General features: G+C 38.7%; 1 protein-coding gene across 1 annotated transcript in view; it reads left to right on the top strand.

Annotated features, from left to right (window-relative positions):
* The window catches only part of LOC113645350 (potassium/sodium hyperpolarization-activated cyclic nucleotide-gated channel 2-like), a 64,360-nt gene extending 52,934 nt beyond the window's left edge, over positions 1–11,426 (top strand). Inside the window, exons 6-9 of the mRNA XM_027150887.2 lie at positions 1,606–1,752; positions 2,558–2,798; positions 6,296–6,460; positions 6,854–11,426. Coding sequence (XP_027006688.1) covers positions 1,606–1,752; positions 2,558–2,798; positions 6,296–6,460; positions 6,854–7,752 — 1,452 coding nt within the window. The 3' untranslated portion in view covers positions 7,753–11,426. The remainder of the gene's footprint in view (positions 1–1,605; positions 1,753–2,557; positions 2,799–6,295; positions 6,461–6,853) is intronic.
* Positions 11,427–13,652: the final 2,226 nt, after the last annotated feature.

Raw genomic sequence — 13,652 nt, 5'->3', positions numbered from 1 at the left:
CACCATAATTTCAGTTACTTATTGCCTAGACAACTATTGTTTTACAATTGTGTATGTCTAGTGAGTTGAGAGAAAAGGGCAGGAGCCCAAGCACTTCTTTTTAAATATGACCTGCTTCTTTATAATTTTCTAAATGCTCAGTATTTAAAAAAACCTTTGTTATTTTTGCAAAATGTTCCTTTTAATATGGAATTCTGCTTAGAATTGTACAAGGTTCCAATTTGGGCATGAAACATTTTTATGTGAGTGTCTTTTTTGGCTTAATGCGCACTTGTGTCTGAAGTGCATAGCCTTTATAGGCAAACCTACTGTAAATCACGATACCGGCTGACACGACCCAGCACACAGAGACCTCCTACTGTCTGTGAGCTTAACTGACACTACACATCTCACTGGAACCCTGTGGCACAGCTATAAATATGCAGCTATAAATCACCCAACACAACACAGATAGAACAGTCAGACAGCCATCGCAGCTCTGTGCTAATTCCCTGCATGGGAAACACACCTTCAAGCATGTGTGTGTTTCATTCTACTACTATGTTTTTCTAATATTTGTTGAAAATGATTGCTGCTATCTGTCTTAGTTGCAACAGACGGATAATAATACCTCATTTGGTCCATCAAAACCAGCGATGAGGTGCCTGACTCAGGCACTGAGCTGCTAATCTGTAAGGAAATGGAAGTCTTGCATAAAATGACTCAATGTACTTCTTATTCCTTTAATCAAAAATAATTCAGGTACTTTTCCCATTGCCTTTGGATTCTGTTCTGTTCTTTTACTCCACATAATGGGACATCAGTGCACATCAGTGGCTTTAATCCAAAATAGTATCTTTTACTGTCTTTCTTTTCCCTTTAGAGTCAACTATTAGGAACATTTACCTTTATTAAGCTATCACAAGTGAGATACTGAGGCACCATGACCCAGGTTTCTTTCTACTACTTAATGCTTACCGAACAGTGTCATGTTAATGTAGCTTTTGGAGCCATTGTGGAGCCATTGTGGTCTTTAGAGTCAAACAAGGGACAAGTTCAATACTGGGGAATATTGAAAATAGACTAAGGTTACAAATTGTTTAAGAAAACAATGTACCTAGAATTGGCGCTACAGATTTTTACAGTTCCAGGTGCTTGATGCTAAGCTTCTGCATGTCCATGGTTTCAGGTTTCCTCCCATCACAGAAAAACAATGAAGATAGGTAAATTGGAAACCCTGAACTATGCTTAGCAGTGAATGTGTGTAATGTGATACAGCTTATTATCCCACCTAAGATGTTACCAAAACCCTGTGTATGTCATATGCAGTCTGGAGTTGTAACAGTTATCATGATACACTGAGTTGTCATACTGTAATACTTCATAAGATCATGTTTAAAAACTAAAATATATATACTGTCAAGACAGATAATATGACACATTATTTCACTGGATGCAAAATGTCATGATAACTCAGGGCCTCATATGAAATCTACAGATGGTCTTCAGTAGGCTGTGTAGGGTTATGTACAGCTGGAGTGACCTTTTAGCAAAAATATTTGAGTATTACTATTTATCCTTTAACACACACTATCTAAGAGTCTTGATTTATTTGTCCTCTCTTAGTACAAGCAAGTGGAGCAGTACATGTCGTTCCACAAACTTCCAGCAGACTTCCGGCAAAAAATCCATGACTATTATGAACACCGCTACCAGGGCAAGATGTTCGATGAGGAGAGCATCCTGGAGGAGTTAAACGAACCACTCAGAGAGGTGAGACCGAGCATGCTTACATTGTGTGGTGGGAGCGTTGCTGTACACATCCGTTTGAGAACATTTATGGAAAAACCATCCCAGGAGCCCATGCAGTTACCTCAGTTCTCTTCTCACTTTCCAAAACAATAAAGTGATGCTGACACGTGAAACGTGTTGTGCTGCACAAAGCAATACATCTCTCAGGACAAGCACAATGAGTGTTGTACATTGCATTTTATCTACTTCAATCTTTTTGTTGTATTCTTCTCTCAGTAAGGATGCTGTTTTAGTTTCTGTGTGGAACATCTATTGGCACTAGCCAATCATGTAGCTCATGCAGATACAGAACAAGAGCTTTAGTTAATGTTCACATCAAACATCTGCATGAGGGAAAAATCTGAGGGATTTAAACAGTGGCATGGCTGTTGGTGCCAGATGGGCTGGTTTGCAAATTTTCAGAAATAGCTGCTCATCTTCTACACACACAACAGTCTGTAGATTTTACACAGGATGGCATGAAAAAGAAAACAAATCCAGTAAGTGGCAGTTATAGAGGTAAAAACACCTTGTTAAGATCAGTGGAGAATAGCCAGACTGGCTGGAGCTGTCAGCTACTGTGGTGAACATAAGAGCATCTCAGAACACACAACACACTGAACTCCAGAGACTGCTGTATGTCAAATTAGCAATTTCTTAAATATTTAAACCAGCCTATTTGATATCTTAACCAACCATGCATTGCTTAGTATTACCGAGATTCAATTTTTCCCCATTATGACGCTTTATGTACTATATACTGTATTTCATTTATATTGCTCTCTAGGAAATCGTCAACTTCAACTGCCGTAAGCTGGTGGCCTCTATGCCCCTGTTTGCCAATGCTGATCCCAACTTCGTCACAGCAATGCTAACTAAGCTCCGCTTTGAGGTCTTCCAGCCCAGGGATTACATCATCCGCGAAGGCACCATTGGCAAAAAGATGTACTTCATCCAACATGGTGTAGTCAATGTCATTACCAAAGGAACGTTGGGAATGAAGCTGTCTGATGGCTCCTACTTTGGAGGTAAAGTGTCCTGTCATCCAGTGAACCTGTTTGCATAACTGCTTAAATGAAGCTGAAATTAAGCTGTCACATTCTGTAATTAAAGTGCTCAAATTCTAATTAAAACTCTACAACATTTAGAACAAGATTTACCTCAGTAATTAGCATGTTTCACAAGATGTAATTAAAGTTGAATATTTAAACATCTTTTAATGTGGACCATCAAAATCTTTCCACCCAGGCAATAACACCAAACAATGTCTTCTAAGATCTTTCTGTCATTTATGGTAGCATAATAATCCTGAGATGGTAATATAATTTTACTCACACAACTTTATGTGACAAGCATAATTCGATTAGTACTTAGCCAGCTACAATGCTCATGCTGATAACCTAGCATGCTAATTATATCCCTGTTATGTGGAAACTATTAATGAGTTTATTTTAGGATATACTGCAAATAGATATATATCGGCCTGTTTGATGTAGTCTAGCCAGACAGAATGGGAGGTTGTAATTGAAAGTCAGCAGAAAATATCTAGTAGATACTGTAGATCTCATAGCTAGCTTTGTTATAAGTGCAGGTGCATGGCTTTTGAGTCCTGTTGTTTATAGTGACAAGGGTGTGGGATGTTCAGATAATTACTCTCTTAATGTGCTCTGCATTTTAATTAAACTCCAAGCCCATGCTTCACAGGCAACTGGATTTATTTCCCTGCAATTTCTAATTTCACTTAGTGCACCATAATGCAAATGGTGAACACTTACAGCCAGCTGGAATGGATAGTCAGTGGTCTTTTTTTCAGAGTTGCTCTACAAAGGCTTTTAGAGACTCCAGCTCTATGTCTTTATAAGGCTTTCTTGATTGGAATTTCTTGGAAGAAGGTCAGTAACATTAACGGCATAAATCCTGGGTTTAAATAGGAGTTCTAATTTGATGTTAAAATATTAAATATTAGACCAGAGCACGTTCGCCTCACACCTCCAGGGTTGGGGTTCTTGTGTGTGTGGAGTTTGCATGTTCTCCCCGTGCCTCGGGGGTTTCCTCCGGGTACTCCGGTTTCCTCCCCCGGTCCAAAGACATGCATGGTAGGTTGATTGGCATCTCTGGAAAAATTGTCCATAGTGTGTGAGTGTGTGAGTGAATGAGAGTGTGTGTGTGTTCCCTGTGATGGGTTGGCACTCCGTCCAGGGTGTATCCTGCCTTGATGCTCAAAGACGCCTGAGATAGGCACAGGCTCCCCGTGACCCGAGGTAGTTCGTATAAGCGTTGATTTCCATTACTAGTTAGTGTTAGTAGCAGCAATAACAGTCTACATTTATGGCATTTGGCAGACGCCCTTTTATATAACTGAGCAATTGAGGGTTAAGGGCTTTGCTCAGGGACCCAACAGTGGCAGTTTGGTGGACCTGGGATTCAAACTCACAACCTTCCCATTGATAGTAGAATATGTTAACCACTAGGTTACCACATCCTCAACATTAGATGAGTAGTAGCTGTAGTAATAATAATATTATTCTTAGTAGTTGCAATAACATCCTATTACTCCTACTGCTATAATAACTGCCTGAAAATTAGTAGTAGTTACAGAATATTAGAAAGTACTAGGAGTGATAATAATAGTACTTGTGGCAGTAGAATCAGTAATATCAGGAATAGAAGTAGCAGTACTCAATAGCCAGATGAGGAGGAAAACCAGTAGGAGTAATAATAGGAATCATAGTAGTAGCAGTAGAAGTAATGTGTTTGCTTTAGAGCTAAATGCATTGGCTGTGAATGGTCCAGCAAAGCCATTCAATGTTTTTATTCTGTCCTCTGCCCTTATATTATTTTCTCACTTATATAGTGATGATAATCTCTAGATATTCATGTGATTTACTCTACATGAGCAACATGAGCTTCCCTGAGCCTGCTAAGCATTGTAGATCTGTGGAGCTTTTTGCTGAATTTTAGAAGTGGAAGATGATCCTTGTTTAGCTGTAAAAATCCTGATGACTCAGCACTCCTGAGCCGCAGTGAGCAGGGAGGACCGGGAGCTTTCCCCCCCCGAGTGACCTTGGAAAGGTTGTGACTAAAACAGATGCCTTCTGTAGCCTGAGTTAAAAGGGTTTTTCAGATGGTCCTCCCCTGGGGTGTTCAGTGAGACAGATATTGAACAAAATCATGAGAGAAATATCAGTAGCAGCACCAGCATAGTTTTTGGTTCCTCTTCAATGCAGCGTGCCGGCCCCCAGGGGCTTCACGAAAAAAAAGCTGAGACAGATTTCGGGTTGTTAGTGTGTCTGTTTATGCATATGTTCCTGTGTGTTTTCATGCATGTCTGTGCATGCATTCCTTTGTTTGTGCATTCATTTGTGTGTGCGTGCTTTCAAATATACTGCCTCTTGACTTGATGAATGGGACCCAGCCGTGAGTGAGTGGCTATGGAGTGACACTGCTGTCTATAATTAACTTCAGCCTCCTGGAAGGAGGATATTGGAATATGCATCTGCTGATCCAGAACTGATTTAGAGCGCAGGCTGAGGGCCGGCTCTGATTGATGGCAAGTAATGTTAATACAGTGGCCGGTGTTTATAACATTGACGAGGTGTGGTAGAATGTTTTCATCACTCACTGAGGAGAGGAGAACTGCACATGCTTTTCTTGTTTGTAACAGTCCTTTCTACTAGCACTTAATTATACTATTGATTTTATTTGCTTTATATAGTATATGGAAGGTCACCTGCCATTCTCACCTACCAACCAGCTTTCCAAATATCATACACTAGTCTTCCAAATCAGGAGGCTTCCTTCTCTTTATGAAATGCCGTTCATGCTGTGTCACAGGGCAGCAAAACAGAGGAAAGCGCTACCAGCCCTCTTCCACACACAAGCTCACAGATGCTCACGATTGACTAGTGTGACAGGGAAGAGAGAATACACCCTCCCATCCGCCCTGAGAGAAGGGCCGATTTTGCTTCCTTGGCTCCTGGCCATGAATGGCTGTGGCATCGTTTGGATTGCAACTCATATCCTCCAGATAATGGGCCAATGATTGCTCCCATTTGCAGAACATGTATTTATGCTACTTGTACAAAATCTGTTGTTGATGCCAAAAGCAAAACCTTATATCGAGGTCTATTTATTTTTAAAAGACAGTGGATGTAGCCAAACAAGCTAATGTATACTGTACCAGCAGCCTCTTTTTGTAGACATTACACATCACTTAACTGTGTCATTAAAAATAATGAGCAAAGAAAGTCTCCTGTAATTCCAATCACTATATAATACTAATCTATTTTCATGGTGCATATTGCTCAACCTGAAACATGAATGAGCTCATAAAAGTGAATTGCAGGTACAGACATCAATTCTAGCATCTGACTTTGCCCAAATGTGTCTCATTTCTATGTTCTCAAGAATTTCCACATATGTTCTATCTCACAGTTTAGTTTAAGGTTGTCAACATCTGCCATTATGCAAAATCCCAGATGCAAATCAAGTTGCTTTGTGTATTTGTGGTTTGATTTTCTTTCAGAAATCTGTTTGTTAACACGAGGCCGCCGGACAGCGAGTGTTCAGGCGGAGACATACTGCCGTCTTTACTCACTGTCTGTGGACAACTTCAATGAAGTTCTGGAGGAGTACCCTATGATGAGAAGGGCTTTTGAGACCGTGGCCATTGACAGACTTGATCGTCTAGGTACAGTAAGAGGGTTGTACTCTCTTATTAGCGTGCACTCCACACTTATCTAGCCATTTGATTGTTTTTAATGTTAAAGGTGAGTGCCAAAGGTTTGTCCACTGCTATGTGAAAACTCCTAAAGATTCAAGTCAATGACAATGAAAACAAAATGTGACTTTTGTTTTCATAGTAGCACAGGCATTATGCAAAAAAACAAATATTTTCCCAGTTTCAGTAGGTCATCTGAGTCACCGATATTCTGAAATAGGTCAGTGAGAACAGTATTTTATAAATTGCATTAAAATGCAATGCAAGTATATTCTAGAACTGTGACTAAATTCCATTACTGTAAAAGAAGTGCAAACATGCAATGACATATTTGTAGATAAATGACCATCCTTTCCCTACCAGGTAAGAAAAACTCCATCTTGATGAACAAAGTGCAGCATGACCTCAACTCTGGAGTCTTTAACAACACAGAGAATGAAATGATCCAGGAGATTGTGAAGTATGACAGAGAAATGGTCAAACTGGTGGACTTTCAGCGCCCACGTGCCATGTCTATGACAGCCGCAGTCCCTGGTGGCATATTTGCACAACCGTGCCAGTCGCAGGGTGCTTCAGCAATCGCCACCCTACAGCAGGCCGTAGCCATGAGCTTCTGTCCACAGATGGCAAATCCTCTGGTGGGCCCAGGAACTCTTCAATCACCCCGCATGGTCCGGCGCTTCCAGGTAATTCAGAACATTTCCAGCCCTGCATCTGTCTCTCCCATGCAGCCACAACCACCAGGCGCATGTGCTTCTGCTGCCACATCCAGTCCACCGGTGCAGAGCCCACTGGCACCAACGGGCTCAAGGACATTCCAGTACGGCTGCAGCCCCATGGGTGGGCGTACAGGATCTCAGCTGTCACTTGTCCAGCAGCATGTGCCCAGTCCAACACGCAAAGGTGTACAGCATGCAGACAGCCTGAGCCAAGATGCCCGCACGTTGTCCACTTCTCAACCCTCTTTGCCCCAGGATGGAGTGACAGGTGTTGGTACCAGCCCACCACCCTCAGCCCACGTTTCCTCCTCGTCCATTGGGCCACAGCAGGCCCCTCACCCTGCAATACCTGGGCCCTCTGGAATCAGAAGCGCTGTACCTCACAGAATCGTACATCCTCACCAGATGTCACCCTCCACTCCACCTCCTGTTGGTGGCGCAGGGCCAAGCTATCTTGAGCCAATAGTGCACAAAAAAGATTCTATAGTTAGCCTCCCTGAGACAGACTCAACTATCAGATCCAGGCTGTCCTCAAACCTCTGACCAAACTCTGGTGTATGTTGACATGGTGGCACTATTGTGTGTCCGAAGGTTTTCTGTACCCAAAGGAAACAGAATGTGTATTGTGTAGGGGGAGTAATCAGATCCTTAACAGATACAATGCCACCATTTTAACTAGCATGAACAGGTGGGATTTTCCTAGCTCACCCATTCATGTAGTTACTCTTTCGTTCAGCTATCAATTTGCCCTCTGCTGTCTTTGTTATGAAGAAGTAAGTGGATAGATAAAAATTCTGTAGTATTCTGTAGAGTCCATACAATGCAATCTGGCCTGAGCTAGGACTTGAAAAGAAAATCAGGGACTTGTATCACATGACAATGATGAAATTTTAAGCTTTGCAAAAGTGTTTTTGAGTGTCTTTTGTTCTGTATAATTGTAGCAAATAACTAGCTGTTCTTCATAATCTTGTAAAATATCAATGAAAATAGTATTATAGACCGCTGGGCGATCTTATATTGATATGTAAATAGAATACATTTTAAAAGAAAAATGACACAAAATATCTTCATTGTACCCACTCAGAAACCAAAGTTGAGCTTGGTTGAGTTTGCTCATGTCTGTGTGAAATAAGAAAAAGAATTCAAAAGAAGCGCCATTTATTTAACTGCCTTTATTCCAAGTTTAGAAGCCATATATGTGCTGAGTCAAGTGTGAGTCTATTGGGGAGTGAAGGAAGGGTGGGGGGTCTTGGGCTCAAGTTTGTTATTTATTTATTGACCTGTTTTCTCATGAGAGTGTAAAGCCACTGTAGTGAAACAACTATTTTTTCTTTAATTTATTTTGCTGGGCATTTTGACAGAAGCATTTGTAATGGTACAGACAATACCCCAGAGCTTTGAGTAAGAACTCCTGCACTGAGAGTTCTTACTGATGAACATCACTGACTATTAGGAGATACCAAAACAGTAGTAAATAGAAATGGATAACCAAAAGAATCTATTTCTTAACCGTGATCAAAAATGCAATATGATAGTGATTTTTAACAACCCTGCCTTTAGTCTTGCGATTTTGTTGTGCTGTGTGAATGCTTTATTTAGACGTATTTAAATGATATTTTATGGTAGTAAAAAATGGAACAAGGGAAGAAACGTTTATCTAAAACATATTTAGAGTTTAGCTTTATCGTAAATATTAAATTCCTGAATTATAGTTTTATTTGCATGCTACAATTCAAAATTGACATGACCCAACAATTGACCCAGAAAAGCTGGGTTTTTTTTCATTCGACTACTAAAACTCGTAGTTGAATGTGTGAAAATAAAATAAAAAATGTTGCAGTAATTTACTCAAATATAGATTGAACCAGTTGAACATGGTTTATTTTTACACTTAAAGCCAGCATACCTTATCAGAAAAATTCTAAAACAATTTTATTGTGAAAAAAAAAAATGCAGCATTTTATTATATTAACTTGACAAAATAAACCATTATTTGTTCAACTTATCCAGTATTGGCAATATTCTGCACTTTTCCAAAACCTCTAAGATATTATTAATAAAGAGGCTGTTGTGTAAACATTTTTAATGGGATTGTTAAGAGAATCAACCAAATCTTTTTGGAAGAAACAAAAGAATCCTCTTTGATTTAAAGATATGCTATCTTAACAATTTGTAGCTAACAGTTAAACGCATTTTATTTTTCACTTGGATTGTAAATACGACCTTGTAAATCAGTTGTAAATGAGTCTGATTAGTAGTGCACTTACTTGATACTGAAAATCGGAAGCTGAACTCAGACGGTGTGTATTTGTTCCTGAATGTATGCCGACTGGCATTTACTGCCATGTAAATAGAATCATATCGACTAATGCAAAATGGAAAACGTGTGTATTGCTGAGTGTTTATTGTGATCAACTGTTGATTATGCTTATTAGCTAACTGCTACTTAATTACAAAAGAACCGTTTGTGTTACTTCAACCATTACTTGCTAGAAGCTGGATATTAGATATAAAAAAATGGGGGAAACATTTAAACCAATTAAGCAAACAAACAACCACATACAATATCCCCATGAGCACCTTTTAGAGAAAGAAAATGATGATAACTCACAATATTCATAATAGCCACAATGAGGTGATTTGGGGTGGTTTGATGAGTTGCAGGAATGGATGCAGTTTTATCAATGCAGTAAAATAGCGGCAACATAACTCACATTCATACTCAGTCCCATATCTTTATTATTGTTGTAGATTTAGCTCAAAGTCTTTTACCGCGAGCATTAGGATCGACTATTAAAACAAAGGCTGGTGCAAATCGAGTCAATGACTGAATAAAAAACTATTTACTTACTTTATTTACTAAGTCCTTCCTGAGCTAACATTGCCATTTTCTAGCAGTAATGGGATATTTGATCTACCGAGTCCCGAGAAACGTGATCTGTGGTGTAGCTTTAATTCCACACAAATGATTCTTCCTGTACTGCCATTGTTTTCTGAATGCCAGAGGTTTTTATTTGCCCTGCAATTCTCATTTTCAGAGATTAGCAAATACTTTGTTTTTGTATATCCTGTTTTAAGTGTACATTGTAAGTCTCTAACGTACTGACAGATGTATTCTGAGTGAGCTGAACGAATTGAATGCAAATCTATGTATTGCTGTGGTTTTACTGCACATGACTGAAACTGTTTATTTTTGTAATCATGCACTTATGCTGGCCCTATTTACGCTGCTATTTTAGGCTCTGCTAGAAAGAAATGTCTTCGGAGGATTGTGAACAAGGTGGTCACAGTCAGTGCAAACATGTGATACTGCCAACTAACCTGGCAAATATCGATAGAAAGAAACTGATTTGAGTTTCAGCTTGGAATCAATTGGCTTCATTTCACTGTAACAATAGCAATCCTGATCGAAGTATTCCTTTAAGTAGAGATTTCCAGTATCTTCTTTTTTCTTTTTTTTTCCCTGACAAAAAAAAAAAAAAAACCTAAAAAAAAAAAGAACAACAAAGAAAAAAAAACTTTCTTGGGCAGAAAGACAGACGTCAGCTTTCCTCACCTTAGCTGGATAACGGACAATAATTTGAGAGGACTGTCATACAAACCTCTTGTTTCACAGTACCGAATGTAAACGGTACAGAATGCCTTGGTATAAAATGTCTTAGTAAATCAGGGTACTTTGTGTTTTTTTGTTATGATAAGTGTTTTTGTTGTTTTTTTGTCTTTACGGTGTGCCCCGATGCACAATTTAACATAGGCCAACATACCTAGTGCCTAGTAATACCTAGTTTCCACATTGTCTATTTTAGTGGTATTTGAACTTGTAAAAAGAATAACAGAAATCTGTTTTGTTTTTGTTTTGTTTTTGTTTTTTAACTTGCAATATATGTACAATATAGCTGCTGAATAGTTGTTAGCGACATAAAACGAATAATCCAGCATAGTCTTTCCCAATGTTGGGAGACACAACTTGCACATTCATGTTTGTCTGGACTTTTGAATGCAGTGGATCACGGAGTACATACCAAAACCTCTGCTCCACCGGAATGTTGCTTTTCGCTGGAGCCACCAGAGCAGACTTTGCTTTCGCGATCCGTAGACATCACGCCAGATGGCTTTTTAGAAAACCAACTCGCCTTTGTAGATGCCAGCTGAGCACATACATACACAGATCAAGTCAAAAACAACAGAGGTGAAAACATTAAATACGTTAAAAAATCCTATACTGAATGCATGTATATTTTTTAATAACGTATATGACAGTAACAGATTCACATAGATCTATAAATGAAATCTAAAGAATTTTATATAGATATGCTATTAAACACTACACCGGATTAATAAATAGTCTCCCTGTTAAAACATATCACTAACTATATGTCACTATATGAAAAAAAAATAATATATATATGTAAATGACAATTGGTTTAAAGTTGTAGTCAGACATTTTGAAGGAATTTGCTAAAATACAGACAATTACATCAGTTTTACCTTCTAATTCATGCCCCAAAAACTCACACGCATTGAATGGCATGAAGAGATACCTGCTTTTTTGATTGCTCGTTGTTGATTGTATGTTGTTGGTGCAAATCAATGTTTTTTTTTTTCCTTGATATTTTATTTCTAGTATTTGAGGAGAAATAAATTGCTCAGCCCACTTGTTAAACTGAAGATCTGTGAGAAATGCAGACAGAAAATGAAGCTTAATTGGCTATCTGTCATTTTTTAAACCCAACAACAGAGTACAGTAGCAAAGTGTCATAAGATGACGGCTATATGCAGATGGTGTGCTCTTTCCTGACAAGTGAATTTAAATATTAAACACGTCTGTGTGTCATGTGCTTAGTGATTCTGGGGCTAATTTGTTGGTTGGTGCTGTATTTGTTATCCCTGTGAAAAGACTGTGTGGGTTGTGTACTGCCCTGACATCATCACAAGGAGATATTGCTTGGACAGTTGGTGGTACTTAATCAGAGAAAAACATTTTCACAATCTATTTTCAAAGTCATTTTGAATAAAATACTCCATGTAAAAACAATATAAACAGCAAATATTCTATGATGTACAGTAGTTGCACCGAGTCATAAAAGTGGCTGGGCTCAGCTAACTATCAATCTAGATATTATGGGTCAGGCAGTGACGGTGGTATCAGCACAAAAGGTGAAGGTTTGCAGGCTGATCTAATTGAGCAGAGATTTCAGATGGAGGTGGTGGTGAGACAGCTGGACGGAATAAATAAGTAAAGTGCCGTTGCATCACTTTAGTGAGGTAGAGATGAAGTAAAGGCTAAATCCCACTGGCGCCACTATCATGAAGTAGACGAACAGCATTGTGGGAAAGTGTTAACTGGAATGAATTTAGACTAATAAAAGGAAATCATTGCCGGTCATTTATTAATTAGAAACAAATACATATACAAGGGATTCTGGGTGGATTTTTCTTCAAAAGGAGATGCCTCAGTAAGAACATTTCACTACTGAAAATAAATCCTTAACAGCTTTATATTTTGTAGTAGCTTTTGCATAGTGATAAGATTGATAAAATATTTAGTGATAAAACTAGCCAGAAATGTTTGTTTAATGGCTGCAGACAAAACATATTCAGATTTGAGTCTAAGATGATTCAAGCCATGCTAAGCCCCCAATCAGGCTAAGTAAGGCTGTCAAGTGTTTTAAAGAGTGACTTTAGCAGCGTGAGGGCTTTCATCGGGTTTGTATTTGTACTTGTATTTGTAAAATGTCTGATGATCCACTGGAGGAAGAGTAGGAAGTCTCTGTCTTTGCTGCTATACTCCAACTGATTGATTCTCAGTCATGATTAGCTGTGTGTGAGCGTTAATACACATTTATCCAGTCAGATATTAGTTATCCATCGTCTGTGCCAGTTGATTGAAGAGCACTAGTTAAAGATGGCGACCTCACCATTCCTGACCTGCTTTGAGCACCCTTCCTCCTATCATTTACATTTTGGTTACACACCTCTCCCCCACTAGCACACCTCCAGTTATACAGCTCAATTTGTTGGTCAATAAAAATTAGCAAAATGATGCTATCCCTGTTGCAAGGATAAAGCAAGTTATGAGCTTCAAATTGGTTATTTTATAAGCACGAAATAAATAATAAATATCACTAAATATATAATTAAATATATAATATAATATCACTATGACTATAAGCTCTGGAGTGATGTCTATGGTGGTGATGTGCTAAAGCTCCTGGTACAAAGCATTGTACTTTTGTCTTTTTCAGTAATCTGCTCCATCAGTACCAATGTTGTGAAAGCATTCCTTACAGATGAATACTTGTTGTGCAATAAAAATGGAGAGCATTGGCATATGAATAAACATAACTGACTTGTTATTTAAGGTCAAGACTTTTATAAGGCAACTGAGCAAGGGATAAAATAAAACATGGGATGGAAAATAAAATAATATGAAGCAAAGCAGA

The sequence above is a fragment of the Tachysurus fulvidraco genome, chromosome 22, assembly GCF_022655615.1.
Source record: "Tachysurus fulvidraco isolate hzauxx_2018 chromosome 22, HZAU_PFXX_2.0, whole genome shotgun sequence".
NCBI lineage: Eukaryota > Metazoa > Chordata > Actinopteri > Siluriformes > Bagridae > Tachysurus > Tachysurus fulvidraco.
Note: the sequence above shows the minus strand (reverse complement) of the source record. Positions and strands in the feature narration are given on the sequence as shown.